Source organism: Watersipora subatra, chromosome 8 (assembly GCF_963576615.1).
Source record: "Watersipora subatra chromosome 8, tzWatSuba1.1, whole genome shotgun sequence".
Lineage (NCBI taxonomy): Eukaryota > Metazoa > Bryozoa > Gymnolaemata > Cheilostomatida > Watersiporidae > Watersipora > Watersipora subatra.
In genome coordinates this window covers 8455529-8477483 of record NC_088715.1, presented here as the reverse complement: position 1 = coordinate 8477483, position 21955 = coordinate 8455529, and the positions used below count along the sequence as shown (strand labels likewise).

General features: G+C 36.7%; 2 protein-coding genes across 2 annotated transcripts; one reads left to right on the top strand and one right to left on the bottom strand.

Moving 5' to 3' along the window:
- The first annotated feature begins 3536 nt into the window (after positions 1 to 3536).
- On the top strand, positions 3537 to 7433 carry LOC137402267 (mucin-2-like). The gene is made up of 9 exons (XM_068088762.1): positions 3537 to 3564; positions 4148 to 4301; positions 4393 to 4943; positions 5148 to 5189; positions 5368 to 5404; positions 6092 to 6168; positions 6685 to 6737; positions 7046 to 7106; positions 7413 to 7433. The coding sequence occupies exons 2-9, from the start codon at positions 4289 to 4291 to the stop codon at positions 7431 to 7433; spliced, it is 855 nt and encodes a 284-aa protein (XP_067944863.1). The 5' UTR covers positions 3537 to 3564; positions 4148 to 4288.
- An 8230-nt stretch (positions 7434 to 15663) lies between these two features.
- On the bottom strand, positions 15664 to 21121 carry LOC137402266 (uncharacterized). Its single transcript, XM_068088761.1, has 13 exons — positions 20866 to 21121; positions 20471 to 20652; positions 20040 to 20136; positions 19427 to 19597; positions 19071 to 19214; positions 18745 to 18862; positions 18382 to 18473; positions 18108 to 18222; positions 16838 to 16915; positions 16574 to 16738; positions 16338 to 16454; positions 16050 to 16141; positions 15664 to 15849 (listed from the first exon to the last, which is right to left on the bottom strand). Exons 1-13 carry the CDS (start codon positions 21094 to 21096, stop codon positions 15754 to 15756), a joined length of 1698 nt encoding a protein of 565 aa, XP_067944862.1. The 5' UTR covers positions 21097 to 21121; the 3' UTR covers positions 15664 to 15753.
- Between the last annotated feature and the right edge of the window lie 834 nt (positions 21122 to 21955).

The following is a 21955-nucleotide window of genomic DNA, read 5'->3' as shown; positions in this document are numbered from 1 at the left end:
GAGTTGTACAACTCGAGTTGTGCAACTCGAGTTGTACAACTCGAGTTGCAAACTCGGCACAGTATAATTCTAATAATTCGCTATTAGTTTTAGTTTTACAGTACATACATAGTTTAATTTCTATTAGCTAACGGGTGCCTATTGATATACCATTGTTAATATAACCAGATCTACGGTTATGCTACCGTAATACCAGTATATTGCACCTTACTTTTGAAAAGTCGCGTTGCGTGTTCACAACTCGAGTTGTGCAACTCGAGTTGTACAACTCGAGTTGCGAACACGCAACGCGAGGCACTGTAAGGCGCCATATTAAGACGCGACCAGCTTCGTTACGATCGGGATTGTTGTGTTGCCTGGCAATCAAGCGGAACTTTAGCCTCAGCGCATGGTTAAATAAATATTGGACTTACGTCTACGCTTCTGTACTTTGTCAAATACCAGTATATCCCTCACCTGTACGACTATATTAGTCGATAGAGTTGTGGGCGCGGGTCGGCGTATGTGGTCGTGGTGAAAGGCTACGCGTATACGACTGATATCGTCGACAATACAACCCGCTTATAATATTGCTGTACATTCTTCACCTGCACGACTATATTAGTCGATATAGTGGTGGGCGTGTCCATCCAATCTGACCCGTAGACTTTTTTGTTAGGTGCTCCGTTGTATTCGGACACCGCACGTTTTCCGGAGAAATAATTTATTATTCTTTCGTTGGACAATTCTTCAGCGCTAATAACTTGAACATAACGCTACGCTAGATAACTAGACTACTAAGCACCATAGATTTAGGCTTAATGATACGCTAAAAGAACTTGAGCAGTTTGGTCGTGTCATGAGAAAATGTCCGAACTGTGCTGTACCATTTGTTAATTTGTTACAGTTATAGTATTTTTATTGTGTTAACTTTTATAGTATTGACAGTGTTGTCCGAAGATTTCTCCATAAAGTGAGCCTCAAATCACGAAGTAGTTGTAATTTTTTGTTTGTGAATTTCCAACATAAAAACGAACATTTTTGTGTACGTTTTGTTAAGTACCGCGCGAGCCAGAAAACAGAAAATTATTTGTGTTGGTGCCATCATAGCCAATTAAGATTCAGCTTTTCGTGATGACACAGATAATTAAAATAGCATCCTTGACTCTGATGATGGTGAACGTAATAGTTTTGGGAGAGTAAGGAACATTTTAGAGGATCGTTTTAGCTTCGAAGCGATCGTGGCTTCACATAGCTTTAGCAATGCACAAAGCGTGGATACATTGAATTTTTTTGCATAGTACTATTGGTTAACATGTTAGCAAAATAAAATATATAACAAAGTGTTCTAGATAAGTTTGAAGTTGAAGAAAAAATTGTATACATATCATGAAGAAAAATCGGCAATTTTCGGTAAAAGGCTGGCAGTAGGCCGATAGCTAAATTTGTACATGAGCAGCAGTTAAAGGGTAGCTCACAGCAAACACAATTTGGAGAGTTCAAGGCCGTGAAAACTATCTAGCAACTTCATTAGTCTTACACACAGCCAAGTTTTCAAACCCTGTTGATTAAAAAAACATCCAAACACAATTCAGTTGTAATGCATTTCTGAAATTACACATCTTATAAAGACCCAGCATAGGTACCCATAAGTATAGCAAAATAAAGGGAATTGATTGGGTGCAGGCTTAATTAACCCTATCCATAAACTGATTTAGCGAGATGGCTGTACCATTGAATAACGATTCAGGACATATGTGTTTAATATCTTTGCTGAAGGTCATGTGTAGTTGAAAATTCATAATCACTACCTACTACGGCTGTGCTGGTAATCTAAAATTTTGAACTTAGCCATACCTTAACTTTACAACGAGAGTGATCCAGGTGACTCAAGTGTTGATTTCTTTGCTTAGACGGTACGTCAATTGGTACATATTTAACATTACAACTTTTCGACTTCATCTTGAGACTGGAGACCAGGCTCCTAGGCTGGGCATGTACCATATGAAGCGGCGCTCAGTTTATTAAAAAAAAAGTTATTATCATGAATCACCAGTGAACCACGCACAAAAATCTAATACAGTGAAACTCGGCTAACTCGACATTCACGGAACCGAAAGAAAGTGTTAGAGTTATCAGAGCGTTCAAGTTATGAGAACACTCACAAGTGCATGTATTATTGTATTTATCAGTACATATACAAACTATATATAAATCAAAAGCATTTATTGCTTGTTTCAAGTTAAGGGACCTCTCATGTAATGTTTTAACAATTTTTATCAGAAAGTATAAATATTTTCCTCTTATTACTTGAGATTCGTTTGTTTGTTTTTGGTGATGTGACGCTTCTCCTTGCTTGCGGAGGGCTATCCCCAAGCGGATGTTTGGTAAAATTTAATTTTTTGCAAACCTTTAAAAAAGTCGTTAACGAAAATATTTTGCCGATAGTGGTAATAATGACGCCTAAGAACTACTAAAAGTTGTTGTTTATCTCTATGGCTTAGAATAAAGTGATATTCTAAAGCGATAACAATCGTCTCGGTAGCCGTTGGGCAAAAAAACTGTTCGAATTAACAAAGTTAAGGTCGAGTTATCTAAAGCATTTTATCATTGCGTTGGAACGGACCAAACAAATCCATTCGAGTTAACCATGTGTTCGAGCTATCCGAGGGCGAGTTATCCGAGTTTCACTGTATATGGCTTGAAGCAATAAAGTCTCTATAATATGTCTTTTCATTTTATTGTTTGTTTTATGAACATATCTAACAGCTCATTTTATATGCTGGAAGCGGTCAGACTGTTGGGGCGTCTCCTTGTTATTACTTATATTACTGGTATCACGCTACCACCACCTCATATTTTATTGTCTGATGTTCTTTTGTCTGTGTTTTAGCTTGCAGCATTATGGAAAGGAGTTGTAGCATTTGCGGTAGCACAGGAAATGTATCTAAAAATAAATGTAATGCATGTGGTAAGTTTGTCTATTTGTTGTAAAACAGTGAGCCCGCTGCCCTTTTAATTCTGCAATATTTATAATAATTTGTTATGATTCACAGGCAAAGCACCCAGTCACATCAAAATAAAAGTAAGCTGTCCTTAAATTTTCCGTTTTGCATTTATTTTTAGTTGTCAAGATGAAGTGCCAGTGTGGGGCCATTAATGCCATCAATGCCACAAAGTGTAGCGCATGTCGTAAGTCTAAAACAATCATCATTTAAAAGCTTCTGCGTTAATACTAATAGTCGTGATTGCTTTGCATGGTCTTTTAGCATTGAACTCTTTTCTTGTTTTGCCTAAATCTCACTGTTCTCCATAACAGCTTTAGATCATCAGAACTCCACCCCATGTGGAAATGCGATGTTGGTTTCGTATGCTTTGCAGTGCCAGATTATCCATCAATGTCAAAATGTCAAAGTTTTATTCTGTATGCGATAGTTTTATCTGTACCCATTTATTGTTTTCACAGCTATCATCTTCCGTGATTTGAAGGCACAGACAAGGATGTCTACACTTAAGAAAAGGCGGGCGGAGGGCTGGGCTGGGAAGAAGACCACAAAATACTATGTGGATGCACTGGAGCGTGCTGTGAGTGAAGTAAAATATATTTTGCTTTACGTCAAGTTATAAGACTGACATGCCAAATTGTGTAAATAGAAAGCTTTAAATACGCTCAGGCTCAACTTTAAAACAACTTACTTTTGCGGCTGCAATTCAAGTTTTGTTTACATTGAAAATGCCCGAAAGTATGCAGATATCGAAGTATAGTAGATTCAGATACAAACGTGGTTAATGTGAAAAATCACTTGTAATATTGGTTTTGAAGCCTTGTGATGGCGGTGACTACAACACTATTGATTGGTCCCCTGAAGCTTAACATGCCAGTAATAGTTGCACAAGCCCAACTGAGTATAGGACAGCTTTCCTTAGTAGATGAAATGAATAAGACAACAACCCATGCAAAAGAGTTATTTTAGGAATACCTAGCATCCAAATAACTGAGAAAATAGTGCAAATTCTCCAAGCTCAACAAATCTGAACCAGCTCACGTCTAGTGCAATGGTATATTATCAGCTAGCAGAAGATTTGCTTTTCATGTTGTTGTTGTAATTCATGGTATGAACGAATGTATCATACACTCTTATAATATTGTTTATGTTCATTTTTACAGGCTGCCCACGCCCACGGTGCAGGTTTATCTGTTTTATGCCTGGTATTCAAACCTTCAGGCAAAGGTACCTTGTCTACTATTATCGAGGAAGGATGCCACCAGACTGAAATTGTGTCAGTCATCAAAGAAGCGTTCAATGATATGACAAGATGTAGTAAGTTCCCTTGGTCTTTTCAATGTACAGCAGAACTTAATTGCCTGTTTTATATTACATCCTACTCCCCTATGTGATTGTTTTGTTGCAGAAGACTATGTGCAAAGGACCTATAAACCGTATAACCCCACATCTGCTTCCACATCAGCTACTACATCAGCTTCCACATTTGCTACTTCTAAATCTGCTCCCACATTACCTTCTACATCTGTTCCCACATTACCTTCTACATCTGTTCCCACATTACCTTCTACATCTGTTCCCACATTGCCTTCCACATCTGCTCCCACATTACCTTCCACATCTGCTCCCACATTACCTTCTACATCTGTTCCCACATTACCTTCTACATCTGTTCCCACATTACCTTCCACATCTACTCCCACATTATCTTCTACATCTGTTCCCACATTACCTTCTACATCTGTTCCCACATTACCTTCCACATCTGCTCCCACATTACCTTCCACATCTGCTCCCACATTACCTTCTACATCTGTTCCCACATTACCTTCCACATTTGCTCCCACATTATCTTCTACATCTGCTCACACATCATCTGCTCCTACATTACCTTTTACTTCTGCTCCCAGATCAGCTACTACTACTACTTCCTCAACCACACCAACACCTACAAAGGCTGTAAGTATAGTATTCCTAATATTTCGTCCCAAAAGAAACCAAAATTTTAAATAATACGAGATCTTTAGAGAAACAATGCATATGAATTGCTTCCCATTGTTTGGTCATCTTTTTTCATACAAATTATGACATATAAGATAGACAAACAGTTCAGAAAAACTAATACAGACCCAGCAATGAAATGTTCAATATCGTTTGTTGTAGAAAAGGTGTGCTAACAAAGCATGGCACACACAGACACACAAAGTAAGTAAAGCCATAGCTCATTTCTCACTGTCTAATTTTGTTGAACCTCAGTCAAGCAATTTCATTGCTGATATGTTTGTCTACGCCATGAGATATTTACTTTGCAATTGACCTTTACTCAAATTTAAAGTACCCATAATTTCTGAATGCCATTGACCTCAGTACTGTTATTTTCCAGTGTAAGCAGAGAAAAAGGCCGAATAAGCAGCGCTCTAGTAAGTAGAAAATGCTGTTTCATTTTTCATTGTCGTTGTGTTGAATCTCTTATCAATTGTACAGTAATGCGCTATGACCATGATGAAATTGACTATTTTGCTATTTTATTTTCTCTTAGAGAGGATGGCTGCTATGCAGGTAAAATTTTTCTTCTGTGTGGTGCATAGGCAGCAAAAACTCTTGTTATTCTCTTCTTTCCTTCCCTCACCACTCTTCATGCGAGGAGAGGTGGGAGGGGAAGAAAAGAAAAGAATAAAAAGAGTTTTTGCTGCCCATGGGTGGTGTCTTTTTTTGCCTATAGTGGAATTCACAGAACAACCCTGCAATACTATCAGTTATAACAACCTGGTGTCGTGATTTTGTTACCATTTTGTTTAACATGTCATAATTTGACATGTTTGTATGTTAATTGGCAGCCAAATAACCACAACACAGCTTGCGTTTGCCTCACTCACTAGCAGCTTTGTCATAATCACGACATGCCAACAGCCCACAGGGTGGCAGTACATGATCAAATAATTTGCTTTCTTCAGCTAACCATGGTTGATTTCAGGTCTGATTCGGGATGGGCTTTTCGCTTGTACAAATTACTTGTTGCGCTAACATGCTGTGATATGTACTGGTTGCTAGCAGCTCAATCATTGCGTCTTTTTTCACCAAAGATATGGTTTTTCTTTGTTGTATAGGAAATACTACTCCAGCAGAGTATATCAACCCAAACAATTCTGACTCAGATGCAGAAGAGATATTGAGTGAAAAGTTGGTAAGTTGATGAACAGTCAAAGGCACTTTTCCAGTGTTTTAGAGTACACATTGAAGTATACCAAGGTCCAAATCATGGTAATTTTTTGTCTTCTCATGCCAATAAACATCTATAATCCTGGGGATCTATCCTTTGGCAAAAAATTGCCTAAAAGGACTAAATTGGTTAATTAATTGGGTATGATCATTACAAATACCTGAAATGGTGTACTCGGTAATGTATGTGTATTATTTTTAAATGACGTTCAATATCTTATGGCACTGTTTTATTAGATAGGTGCAAATTTGATCAATTTTTTGTGTCAGCAATGGGTAATGTTACTGTCGAGAAAAGACAACTTGACACATATTTGGAATGCAAATTGATATTTTGTGTTCAAAAAGTTTCAACCTCTGGTCATGCGTGGACTACATTCACTACCACATGTTACAATATGTTTGACATAGATTTTCTGCCCCTCCCCTCTTCTCTCTTTCACTTTTCGATTCTCATAATTTGTTTCTGAATCTTTTTCAGGACAAGAATGGTAGAACACTGTACCTGGTCAAGTGGAAACATTATTCATCACAGTAAGTCGCGTCAGCCGAATGTCTATTAGGGGCGAATATTCATGGGCAGAGTCATGACTAAAATCCATGCTTTTAGTCATGACTCAGCTTCAGCCAGTCAATACGATGAAAATAACAATTTAGCAGAGTATACAAAAATCAGGATTATCAACAATAGAGCAATTGATGCTGTATTGAGTTGTCATTTATTTATTTAGTCATTGCTGCAACAAAGCACAATGACCTTATGTTAAGAGCGGAAACATGTAGCATCTTAAAACCCACCAGCTGATCAGACTAATAATCATCTCAATTTTATTTTGTTGCAGAAGTAATACCTGGGAGCCCTCTAGAAATCTCAAACAAACTTTGGCACTGCTAAACTATAAGGTGAGTTTAGCCAGTTACACAAGCAAAAAGTGCTTTGCTGAAAGTCTTATTGTTTACCTAATCATTGATAAAGATCGCCACAATCATGGAGTCAAATCTGCACCCCATTCATGGCTATAGGTCGCCCGATTTTTGTCACGCAATGCATTCATATCATACAAGTTAGTTGCAAGGACATCAGCCGAAAAGAGTATCGCCTCTCCAGCTGAATCATCATATAGCCATGTGTTTTTACTGGGTAACTAATGCACATCTTGTTTTGTCACTTCAGACAGCATTTCTTTACCGTTTTTCCTTCTTTTGCAGGAACATGTCCAGTCAACATAACCAGCAACTCCTATCTGCCACCAGCAAGCATCCACATACACAGACATTCTTTACTTTTTACCACAAAGTTGTATAATATAAAAATATGTAATGTAATAGTAATATAATATATCAATTAATAATCAACAGAAAATAACACTTTGTTGCAATAATCAATTCATCAGATCAAACTACCCGGCTTGCATTATTCTATTTGAGGATTGGTAACAATAGGAAGAAGAAATAGAATAGAACGGAATCTTGCTTACTCTTGAGTGGAGTTCCCTACACAGCTTTGTTGTGATCCTTTGTGTAATCTTATAATTATGTTCAATAAAAGTGATCACAGAGACCCCCTACACATAACCACAACATTCTAACACAATTCTAACCTGTTGTCCAATCAGGTTGATTTATGCAACTTGCTCACCTGCTTAGTCCATACAAACCATCATAAAGTTTTCGAAGCCTTAGGATGTGCACTGATGTGGTCCAGAACAGTTTTGTAAATCACTGCTTTTTTGGTAAGGCAGTGATGGCTGAAAGTGTCATGGCTGTCTCACTGGTGCGAACACCTGCAGGTATGAATAGACAACTCCAGAGTAGATAGATAATATTTATCTATTAATAACGAATTTCTACAATTCTTGTCCCACATGTCTAAAAACTTGGTATTTATACCGGTGAGCCTTGTTAATACTGAATATTACTTCAATATTGCTACATTTGCGTTAGTTCCCATGTAAACAGTGAAAGATATTCAGGATTTATCTCCCCCTTGTGTTGCCTGTCATAGTTGATTATTTTAATAATTCAACTCAATAGATACAGTAGGCTTATGGAAATGCATTTTAGTCATTTTGACTTGTATTCTGAAAAAATTGAAATGGTTAAAATTAGGTGCCCGACTTGCTTCTCCATGCAAATCACAATACTTGTGGAAACCTATTACTTTATTTACTCATGTCGCCCTGAATAGTTTTGTGAAAATGAACTTTTACAATTTTTAGGCCACGTGTATAAAAACTTGGTATTTATACCGGTGAGCCTTGTTAATACTGAATATTACTTCAATATTGCTACATGTGCGTTAGTTCCCATGTAAACAGTGAAAGATATTCAGGATTTATCTCCCCCTTGTGTTGCCTGTCATAGTTGAATATTTTAATAATTCAACTCAATAGATACAGTAGGCTTATGGAAATGCATTTTAGTCATTTTGACTTGTATCCTGAAAAAATTGTAATGGTTAAAATTAGGTGCCCGACTTGCTTCTCCATGCAAATCACAATACTTGTGGAAACCTATTACTTTATTTACTCATGTCGCCCTGAATAGTTTTGTGAAAATGAACTTTTACAATTTTTAGGCCACATGTATAAAAACTTGGCATTTATACCGGTGAGTCATGTTAATACTGAATATTACTTCAATATTGCTACATTTGCGTTAGTTCCCATGTAAACAGTGAAAGACATTCAGGATTTATCTCCCCCTTGTGTTGCCTGTCATAGTTGAATATTTTAATAATTCAACTCAGTAGATACAGTAGGCTTATTGAAATGCATTTTAGTCATTTTTACTTGTATCCTGAGAAATTGAAATGGTTAAAACTAGGTGCCCGACTTGCTTCTCCATACAAATCACAATACTTGTGGAAACCTATTACTTTATTTACTCATGTCGCCCTGAATAGTTTTGTGAAAATGAACTTTTACAATTTTTAGGCCACGTGTATAAAAACTTGGTATTTATACCGGTGAGCCTTGTTAATACTGAATATTACTTCAATATTGCTACATGTGCGTTAGTTCCCATGTAAACAGTGAAAGATATTCAGGATTTATCTCCCCCTTGTGTTGCCTGTCATAGTTGAATATTTTAATAATTCAACTCAATAGATACAGTAGGCTTATGGAAATGCATTTTAGTCATTTTGACTTGTATCCTGAAAAAATTGTAATGGTTAAAATTAGGTGCCCGACTTGCTTCTCCATGCAAATCACAATACTTGTGGAAACCTATTACTTTATTTACTCATGTCGCCCTGAATAGTTTTGTGAAAATGAACTTTTACAATTTTTAGGCCACATGTATAAAAACTTGGCATTTATACCGGTGAGTCATGTTAATACTGAATATTACTTCAATATTGCTACATTTGCGTTAGTTCCCATGTAAACAGTGAAAGACATTCAGGATTTATCTCCCCCTTGTGTTGCCTGTCATAGTTGAATATTTTAATAATTCAACTCAGTAGATACAGTAGGCTTATTGAAATGCATTTTAGTCATTTTTACTTGTATCCTGAGAAATTGAAATGGTTAAAACTAGGTGCCCGACTTGCTTCTCCATACAAATCACAATACTTGTGGAAACCTATTACTTTATTTACTCATGTCGCCCTGAATAGTTTTGTGAGAATGAACTTTTACAATTTTTAGGCCACGTGTATAAAAACTTGGTATTTATACCGGTGAGCCTTGTTAATACTGAATATTACTTCAATATTGCTACATTTGCGTTAGTTCCCATGTAAACAGTGAAAGACATTCAGGATTTATCTCCCCCTTGTGTTGCCTGTCATAATTGAATATTTTAATAATTCAACTCAATAGATACAGTAGGCTTATGGAAATGCATTTTAGTCATTTTGACTTGTATCCTGAAAAAATTGAAATGGTTAAAATTAGGTGCCCGACTTGCTTCTCCATGCAAATCACAATACTTGTGGAAACCTATTACTTTATTTACTCATGTCGCCCTGAATAGTTTTGTGAAAATGAACTTTTACAATTTTTAGGCCACGTGTATAAAAACTTGGTATTTATACCGGTGAGCCTTGTTAATACTGAATATTACTTCAATATTGCTACATGTGCGTTAGTTCCCATGTAAACAGTGAAAGATATTCAGGATTTATCTCCCCCTTGTGTTGCCTGTCATAGTTGAATATTTTAATAATTCAACTCAATAGATACAGTAGGCTTATGGAAATGCATTTTAGTCATTTTGACTTGTATCCTGAAAAAATTGTAATGGTTAAAATTAGGTGCCCGACTTGCTTCTCCATGCAAATCACAATACTTGTGGAAACCTATTACTTTATTTACTCATGTCGCCCTGAATAGTTTTGTGAAAATGAACTTTTACAATTTTTAGGCCACATGTATAAAAACTTGGCATTTATACCGGTGAGTCATGTTAATACTGAATATTACTTCAATATTGCTACATTTGCGTTAGTTCCCATGTAAACAGTGAAAGACATTCAGGATTTATCTCCCCCTTGTGTTGCCTGTCATAGTTGAATATTTTAATAATTCAACTCAGTAGATACAGTAGGCTTATTGAAATGCATTTTAGTCATTTTTACTTGTATCCTGAGAAATTGAAATGGTTAAAACTAGGTGCCCGACTTGCTTCTCCATACAAATCACAATACTTGTGGAAACCTATTACTTTATTTACTCATGTCGCCCTGAATAGTTTTGTGAAAATGAACTTTTACAATTTTTAGGCCACGTGTATAAAAACTTGGTATTTATACCGGTGAGCCTTGTTAATACTGAATATTACTTCAATATTGCTACATGTGCGTTAGTTCCCATGTAAACAGTGAAAGATATTCAGGATTTATCTCCCCCTTGTGTTGCCTGTCATAGTTGAATATTTTAATAATTCAACTCAATAGATACAGTAGGCTTATGGAAATGCATTTTAGTCATTTTGACTTGTATCCTGAAAAAATTGTAATGGTTAAAATTAGGTGCCCGACTTGCTTCTCCATGCAAATCACAATACTTGTGGAAACCTATTACTTTATTTACTCATGTCGCCCTGAATAGTTTTGTGAAAATGAACTTTTACAATTTTTAGGCCACATGTATAAAAACTTGGCATTTATACCGGTGAGTCATGTTAATACTGAATATTACTTCAATATTGCTACATGTGCGTTAGTTCCCATGTAAACAGTGAAAGACATTCAGGATTTATCTCCCCCTTGTGTTGCCTGTCATAGTTGAATATTTTAATAATTCAACTCAGTAGATACAGTAGGCTTATTGAAATGCATTTTAGTCATTTTTACTTGTATCCTGAGAAATTGAAATGGTTAAAACTAGGTGCCCGACTTGCTTCTCCATACAAATCACAATACTTGTGGAAACCTATTACTTTATTTACTCATGTCGCCCTGAATAGTTTTGTGAAAATGAACTTTTACAATTTTTAGGCCACGTGTATAAAAACTTGGTATTTATACCGGTGAGCCTTGTTAATACTGAATATTACTTCAATATTGCTACATGTGCGTTAGTTCCCATGTAAACAGTGAAAGATATTCAGGATTTATCTCCCCCTTGTGTTGCCTGTCATAGTTGAATATTTTAATAATTCAACTCAATAGATACAGTAGGCTTATGGAAATGCATTTTAGTCATTTTGACTTGTATCCTGAAAAAATTGTAATGGTTAAAATTAGGTGCCCGACTTGCTTCTCCATGCAAATCACAATACTTGTGGAAACCTATTACTTTATTTACTCATGTCGCCCTGAATAGTTTTGTGAAAATGAACTTTTACAATTTTTAGGCCACATGTATAAAAACTTGGCATTTATACCGGTGAGTCATGTTAATACTGAATATTACTTCAATATTGCTACATTTGCGTTAGTTCCCATGTAAACAGTGAAAGACATTCAGGATTTATCTCCCCCTTGTGTTGCCTGTCATAGTTGAATATTTTAATAATTCAACTCAGTAGATACAGTAGGCTTATTGAAATGCATTTTAGTCATTTTTACTTGTATCCTGAGAAATTGAAATGGTTAAAACTAGGTGCCCGACTTGCTTCTCCATACAAATCACAATACTTGTGGAAACCTATTACTTTATTTACTCATGTCGCCCTGAATAGTTTTGTGAGAATGAACTTTTACAATTTTTAGGCCACGTGTATAAAAACTTGGTATTTATACCGGTGAGCCTTGTTAATACTGAATATTACTTCAATATTGCTACATTTGCGTTAGTTCCCATGTAAACAGTGAAAGACATTCAGGATTTATCTCCCCCTTGTGTTGCCTGTCATAATTGAATATTTTAATAATTCAACTCAATAGATACAGTAGGCTTATGGAAATGCATTTTAGTCATTTTGACTTGTATCCTGAAAAAATTGAAATGGTTAAAATTAGGTGCCCGACTTGCTTCTCCATGCAAATCACAATACTTGTGGAAACCTATTACTTTATTTACTCATGTCGCCCTGAATAGTTTTGTGAAAATGAACTTTTACAATTTTTAGGCCACGTGTATAAAAACTTGGTATTTATACCGGTGAGCCTTGTTAATACTGAATATTACTTCAATATTGCTACATGTGCGTTAGTTCCCATGTAAACAGTGAAAGATATTCAGGATTTATCTCCCCCTTGTGTTGCCTGTCATAGTTGAATATTTTAATAATTCAACTCAATAGATACAGTAGGCTTATGGAAATGCATTTTAGTCATTTTGACTTGTATCCTGAAAAAATTGTAATGGTTAAAATTAGGTGCCCGACTTGCTTCTCCATGCAAATCACAATACTTGTGGAAACCTATTACTTTATTTACTCATGTCGCCCTGAATAGTTTTGTGAAAATGAACTTTTACAATTTTTAGGCCACATGTATAAAAACTTGGCATTTATACCGGTGAGTCATGTTAATACTGAATATTACTTCAATATTGCTACATTTGCGTTAGTTCCCATGTAAACAGTGAAAGACATTCAGGATTTATCTCCCCCTTGTGTTGCCTGTCATAGTTGAATATTTTAATAATTCAACTCAGTAGATACAGTAGGCTTATGGAAATGCATTTTAGTCATTTTGACTTGTATCCTGAAAAAATTGAAATGGTTAAAATTAGGTGCCCGACTTGCTTCTCCATGCAAATCACAATACTTGTGGAAACCTATTACTTTATTTACTCATGTCGCCCTGAATAGTTTTGTGAGAATGAATTTTTACTATTTTTAGGCCACATGTATAAAAACTTGGCATTTATACTGCTGAACTATGTTAATACTGAATATTACTTCAATATTGCTACATTTGCCTTAGTTCTTATGTAAACAGTAAAAGATATTCAGGATTTATCTCCACCTTGTGTTGCCTGTCATAATTGAATATTTTATATAATGGATACAGGAGGCTCATTGCAATGCATTTTTTGTCATTCTCACCTGTATCCAAAGGTATCAAAATAGTTAAAACTAGGTGCCCGACAGGCTTGTTATGACATTCTCACCTATTGTCGCATGGCCTAGACTCACCTGAGAGGGGTTGTCCATTTTATTCTGGCTGATAACATATGTGACCCAGGCAGTCAGAATGTACAATTGTACTAAAACCACATTTTTGAGTTATTTAAAGATTTAAAATCAGCAAATTCTGAGGATTTTAATGCATTTTAAATTTTTTCAAATTGGATTATTTATACCCAGGTTAGACAAGATTTAGTAGAGAAGGTCTCATGATAAACTAAAACTGTTGTTTTGAGTTTAATCAGAATAAAGTTGGTGATTCATGAACTGTAAATCATGGTATTTTCTTACAAATCAAAACGCCATAGCAACCAACCACTTAATCTCAACCTATATTGATGAAACCCGGCATTCTTCACAATAAAACCTTGAAACAGATGATCGTTGCATTTTTATTCCAATTCGATTGACGGTTGACATCCCAAAGGTCATGGTAAGGTTAACAATATATGTGGCTAAAAGCTCACCGTCCTGGATGTATTCATTAAAAGGGTATGCTTCAAACTGGACAATTCTCATCAAGCTATATTGCTATGACTGCATTTAATGACAGTCCAACAACTTAACAAAGAGCTGGATGTGTATTCAGAATTGTCCACCTATACAGAAGGTCGTGGTAAGGTCAACGATGCGGAAAATATGTGATGCGAAAATATCAACCCAACTCATCAAGTGACTATTCAATCTAGAGCTCTTTTTATGTAGTTTAACACTCACACAGTGTAGCACGAGTACGCTGCAAAGATTTATTGTAGCACATTGGAGAGGTTTGTTTGTTATGCTAGTGGCAATTTGTCCCAACGCAACCATATCCAATGTTTCCTTCGGCAATCCTTGATATACAGTTCTAATGAGGCTTAATTGTTCAGATGACATAAAACTAGCGCATAATTCCCTACATTTGCACCCACTTATTAGTTTGATGTCAACAGCTAGAATGGGAATGTTATCAGCAGTGATAGGCTGATCGTTATTCTCTGTAATTTGATTTAATTAATTCGCATTATCGTTAGCAGCCACATACTGCGTAAGCAGCTGTATTTCTAAGATTGCCCTATTATCACAATTCTCATCATCACTTTCACTATGATCTGAGGCAGCTGACTCAGATTCTAAGTAGAAATACTCATCTAGCATCAACAAGCCGTAATTTTGCGATTGTTTATTTTGTTCTAGCCTGAAGCATTAAAAGAGGAAATGGCCACATACATGCGCGCACCCGCAGTTAGAGCCTACAGTAATGATCTTGGGTTATGAAAAATTCCATAGCAACCACCAATATGGGTATAGTCAGAGCCGTATACATAGTTTCACAGAGTCCCGTAACCAAAAGCCGGAAACAAAAACGCTTGATTCCAAACAAACCCGATCGACATGCTGATCTCTAATGGAATATTCTTACCTTGCTCTCAACATCTCACTCTTTTGCATTTACTTTATTACAAAAAATAATTTGTAGTTTCTTGTAGGAAATTTTGTCCTTTTTCAAGTGGTGTATAATACAACTATCAATTTCAAAGTGACTGCTAATGGGAGTAGTTTTTGTTGATTAATGTTGCGGCTTCTACATTATAACTTATATTAAAATAGTAGGCGTGGCCTGTTTGTTTGGACTCGAGCTCCCTCCCGTATACTCTTCTGTTGGTCGCCGGACTCTGTGAAACCATACGACACTGGGTATAGCTAAATGGCAATTCTGGATTTATGATTGGTCAGACACAAAAATAAACAAGACCATGTGAAAGAGCAGGGTTGAATGCACTGTAAACCACTGTTTACTAAAATAGTGACGGTGAGTCATATAATAGCGTGAAGCACGCTTAGCGCGCTATTGTGAACAATGGAATTACTGCACGATTGTACATTCTGACGGCCGGGGTCACATATACTAAAGGTTATACAAAAGACATTTCGTTTATTATTGAGAAATAAATTAATATACTTTATTACAATATTGTTTTGTGAAGATCAGCATAAAAAGTAATACAGAAAGTAGATCAGCATACATGTAAATCATGGCATTTCAATCCCCATAAAAACTTCCATCAGAGTCATCGTCGTCCTCGTCATCATCAGATACATCTAAGTCCTGGCATAGTGATACGGCTAGCTGCATATCCTAACAATAGAATAATTCAATGAATGAAATCATAAGTAAATCATAGGTAAATCATCGGTCATGGCATCAAATAATACTGGATGTTTTTTAAATCTGTCATTTTCTGCTATATGAAATGTTGTTGCTGACTGGCAAACAGTGACTGGCAAAAGCTTGATCACTATTGCGATACTGTTCTTCCCCAATTTAATAGTACGTACCTCAACTTCCTCAGAGAAGAAAACAGAGGATTTTTCGACCATGTTTTGAAGAAATATGGCCTCTTCTCCATTGCATGTATCAAGTTGCTGGACTGAAAATGAAGAGGACCAAATTAGCCAGAAATCTGAACTCAGAATTCAACTAAATACTTAAAAAAGTATCTTATGTTTCAACGTGATGTTGTAGACAATTTGTTATAGAATGGACCTGCTAAAAACAACTGAGACATCACTATTGATACTATATCATGTATATTAAGCATTTACAAACACGGATAAGAAACTCACCTATTGTTCTTATCATTGTATGCCTTTCCTGTTCTAGAATAGGGATTTCTTCTACAGTTCTCTGCCACAATTGATAGCTCTCCACTGCCTTAAGAACATCCTGTGAGAAGGTTATATCTGAAACATCAAAAAGTGACATCAGCATGGCTTGCTAATATAGGGTTTTCATGTGTAAAAGTTGAACAAGGAATGTCTAGATTTGTTGCGGGGAATTGATATTTCATGAAAAAACTTACCTCCACGGACAACTGCCCATGGGAATAACCCTGACTTCAAACAGCTTTGCAGCTCTTCTGTTGTCGTTTCTGGATGGAGGTTGCTGTATTCTAAAGCCTTTTTCTTATAACTGCAATGGTTTGCACGCAGACGCGATCTCAACTTCTGTGCAATTTTTCCACTCTCTGTTAATATAAACAGCAATTACATTCTCGATAACTTAGCCATACATAGAAAAATTTTAACTTTGATTTTTTTTCAGAGAGATCACCTGACAAACCTACCTGATTTCTTAAGAACATCTTCTTGCCGCAGGATATTGACTCTGAGGTCTTCTAAGACAGCTTGTATGTTATCTGGTTCTGAAAGATAATACAATATATCAATCACAACATTCTAATCATACATCTATATGTATACTTCTCAAAGTATGTATGTGTGTATTCCGGCTATAGCTACTATTAAAATTGCTATTATTAAAATAGCTACAGCTGGACAATGCTGACGCAACATCATGGCGTATGTCATTAGAAGCCTAACGCTTATTAGCAAGCTTAATGGAATTTTCCAGTGGCAGTGTGCCAGGCTAATAGCAAAGTGGCAGGTAGCCTGTCTTGACAAAATGTTGTTTTTTGTAGGGTTGTCCCCCGTCGAGCGGGCGAGCAACAAAACAGCTTGTCAAAAGACGTACTGCACCTGATGCATCAGCTGCACTTATAGGGAGTTGTTCTCTTCCGTCTATGCGGCTTGGTGGCAATGCTATGTCGGTCGCTCCATTGGTAATCATAACCGATTTCGGGCAAAAAATTATGTAGAAAGAAATAAGATTACAACGTTTAACCAAAGACTGTTGGTTGTTTACAACTCTGTTGTAAACTTTAGTAGAATTTAAGAATAAAATAAATTGAAAATAAAATCCATAAGAACAAATAAAACTGACTGATACAAAAATAGAAATTAAACTGACTGAGCGCACAAATAATGACGTTTAGTCGCTGTTGTTGCCTAAGTTCTCAAGTTCTACTAAAGTTTATCGCAGAGACTGGTCGCTAGTTAAGCGTTATAATCTTATTTCTTTCTACATAAATTTTTGCGCGAAATCAGTTATGATTACCAATGGAGCGACCGACATAACATTGCCACCAAGCCGCATAGACGGAAGAGAACAACTCCCTATAAGTGCAGCTGATGCATCAGGTGCAGTACGTCTTGTGACAAGCTGTTGTGTTGCTCGCCCGCTCGACGGGGGACAACTACGCAAAAACTACAGTTTGTCAAGACAGGCTAAGTGGCAGGCAACTCTCATCACTCCTCATTGTTTATAAGCTGATTTTTAATACCCGGGCAACGCCGGAGGCACAGCTAGTTGTTACTATAAACTACAATGAGCATCTTTCACCATGAAACGTCATCTTTGCATCAGGGCCTCATATTATTCATACTCATATTATTATGAGCATTATCATGAAATACAAATCATCCACTGCTAATTGACACAGAAAAACAATCATTTATTCTCTAAGCATGCGGAAATAGTATAAGTAAAAAACTCACTTGGCGGCAGCTTGGCAACAAGGATTGCTCTGGCCTCAAGTTCAGCTAAAGTTAACCCAATTGAGTGGCAGTGTGCATCCACTTGTGCCTCTAGAATGGGTAGTTGTTTCTTGGCCTAAAACGAGACGTACTCGGCACTATAATTCTTCACTTGTTGTATAACTGCAATAAAGCCAATTATTTATTGAGAAAGCTTGGCTTTTTGTCAATAGTTAAAACAAATTGAACCTGGGTAACAGTACGATTTCATCCTATGATTGCTGTTTCTACATACTTTGGAAAGAGATGTAAATATCTGTTTGGGCAGATTGACAAACTTTCGGAGATTCCAAAAAGCTGCCCCTTGCTCCAAGCGTCTCCGTCTACCTTGAAACAAGAGAATAAATTGGGAAGTCATACCATTGACAAGTTGGCACTTAGGCACAATAGGCGCCAAAGTCACCAATGTGTATTGTCATTAACCAAGTTATAAAACATATCACAGTAGTACAATACATTGAACATTGTCAAATGCAAAGCTAATAACTTACCCGATAGGTTTTAACTATCGGGTAAGTTATTAGCTTACCTGACAGTTAAGGCCTAAAAAATACCTCCCTTGACAATATATAAAATAGTGCTCACTGAATAAACTCACCATCTGATGTCATGTGTCTTGTTACTTTTCCCAATCGGGACATGTAGCTATTAACAAGTTCTGTAGTCTCCCCAGTACTTAATCCTGTTCCTACAGTGACTCTTCCACTCCATTTCATCTGAAAAAAGCAAAAAAGAAAATTTTGGTAATACGAAACTTAAACTAAAGTAGATGAACGATTACTATATTCATTAGACAGATTACTGACAACTCCAACGGTGAGCTTTATTCATTAGACAGATTACTGACAACTCCAACGGTGAGCTTTATTCATTAGAGAGATACCTGACAACTCCAACGGTGAGCTTTATTGATTAGACAGATACCTGACAACTCCAACGGTGAGCTTTGGCGTGCATGATACTAAGGAACGGGCGTTGCTGCTGTGGTAGCCTCTCCAGCCGCTCTAGCCAAGGCCAGTATCTGCACATTGTATCAAGGGCAATGAATTTTGCACCTTGAAATTCTCTCTAAAAACATAATACATTAGCTTTATGGAGGGAGCATCGTAGCAAAAACTATTTAAGATTTCTGCAATAGAAAGACCATTGTAATAAGTAGACAGACATTCCTGTTGCCAGAAAAGAAGTTGTAGGTTTTAGGGAGGTTTGTGAATTTTTTCTGTGACAATAAAAAAGGTTGACTGGACCGATGATGAGGTATTATGGACAACCACCAATACCTGCATAGTGTATGGATACGCGTATATCTCCCCCCTAGTCATATCCAATCCCTTCAACAGGAAACAGTGGCGGCATGTGGCTAGCAAACAACCAGTCACATCCTTCTTGGAGAATGCTTTTCCTTTGGCAGACGCAGCCTTCCACACCGTATCACCACATCTATTGGAGACCTGTAATAACGATCTAGGTAATTGAGGTATATAAAGACAACCGCAATTGGCCAGGTTCATTGGCTATAGACCAGGACTTCCCAGCAGTTATCTTTTCAAGATATTCCATATAGTTTTTAAAATATTCTAAATTTGACCCATCAAACTTACTAAGATTTTTTTAACTTGGGTGGATGGCAGCACTATCAATTCAGTGCACTGATTGGTTATTCAATGGTACAGCCACCTTGCTGTATGGGGTTTATTAGGCCTGCAACCAAACAATTCACTTGATTCTGCTATACCTATGGGTACCTATTCTGGGTCTTCATAAGGTATGAGATTTCAGAAATGCATTACAACTGAATTGTGATTGGATGGTTTTTAATCAACAGGGTTTAAAAACTTGGCTGTGATTAAGACTAATGAGGTTGCTAGATAGTTTTGACGACCTTAAACTCACCGAATTGTGTTTGCTGTTCTTTATACGCGTGACCTGCTCTTCGACGTCACTAGTAGAAACAAAAAACTCACTTGGCTCCTCAATTCCTGATGAAACTCTAAGATCAATGACAAGAATCAAATTAAAAAATGAATAAACAAAGGCTTCCTCTTTGAATTACTACACAATAGCCCCACTTGAGAAATCTAGTAATAGAATGCGAATAATATAGTTGCACATCAAAACTTTAAACACGCAACATCATATTAAAAGCGTTGGGTGCGTCTAAACATTTTATATGCTGAATGGAGCTAGTGCTTAGTAATTTGAAGATTTGATGATAGGCAGAACCCACTGTCCCAAAATGAAATTAACCCATATTAAATTGTTATTATCTGTAAACACAGAGAATGCAAAAATCTGATATATGGTTTTTTCATTAGATATCATACCTGCCGGCAGCTCTATAGTGAAATAGTTTTGCATTCCCGTCAATGTGAATCGCATGGGGCTCGTCCAAACATGCAGGGCAACTGAACAAACTACCACCGGTAGCTTTAGATAAATAGTTTGTCTCTTGAATCCTCCATTCCGACATTGAATAGTTGAAGACATCTTGTTTGAGCATGAAACTCTAAATAACAACACAACACCTTTCAAATCTAATGGAAAAGTCAAAGAAATGTCACAAAAGACTCTGTGTCTAGTTTTTCTGCTAATTGGATCCTTGCTTGATGACAAATGCGGCATTGCGCAAGTTGGCTGACTATATAGCTCGACACTCTACACGTTATACAATGATGATATCACTAACATCCACTGTGAACATAACGATCAGATGTAATACCTCGCCATCCAAGGATGAGATAAAGCTGACGGAATCTAACAGACTTTTAAGGCTTAGAGATGGTGAGAAGTGCTGCAGGATTGAAGCACTCAGAAGAAAACTGAAGTTGAAGTAGGCTCTTCCCTCAACGTCAACAGGCCAAAGTCCATACTGGACCAGCTGTTGAGGCTCCCGCCAAGAAGACCACGAACATGCTTCACAGACCATAACGTCTATTTTTTGGCTGACCATCCCTGAAAGATTAGTTCAATTTTTACAAACACAAAACACATTAGCCTATTCTAGTACAGCTAACTAGGGTAGCCTATGTTAGTACAAGTAACCCAGGGTAGCCTATACTAGTACATCTAACCTAGAGTAGCCTATTCTAGTACAGGTAACCTAGGGTAGCCTATACTAATATAGGTGACCTAGTGTAGCCCATGTTAGTACAGGTAACCTAGAGTAGCCTATGTTAGTACAAGTAACACAGGATAGCCTATACTGGTACATCTAATCTAAAGTAGCCTATGTTAGTACAGGTAACCTAGGGTAGCCTATACTAATACAGCTAACCTAGTGCTCGTAAAGCTAACCTTGGCTAGTATAACTAATCAATTCAGTTGAAAACATACCTTCAAAAGAAATAATTCTAACCATATCATATCTACCAGGTGGACAGAACACGGTTCCATTGCAGTCTGGGCAAACCTGATGAATGGCAGACTGACGATCATCTGTAAAATTATATGAAAAATGAAAAACATAATCGCCTTTTATTATCTTCTGAATTTGTGATATATATATATTCGACATATTCTTGATCATCTCAGATAACGGAATAACACGGGGATGCTCACCAACTCTCATTTTTCGCACTCTCATTCCATCTGCAAACAATCTCCCAATCTCCTCTCGGTGAAGATCCCAATTCCCTTTCTGGGTCTGGATGTAAGTCTTCTTACGGTGTCTCAATGACTTTAGTCTGGTCAAAATAGTTTCATCTACAATAACACATTAGATAGTACAACCAGTGTGTTAGTTAAACATGAATATTAATAAATTATAAGATGTATGAGGAAACAAATATTCATTTTACAATCTCTCAGAC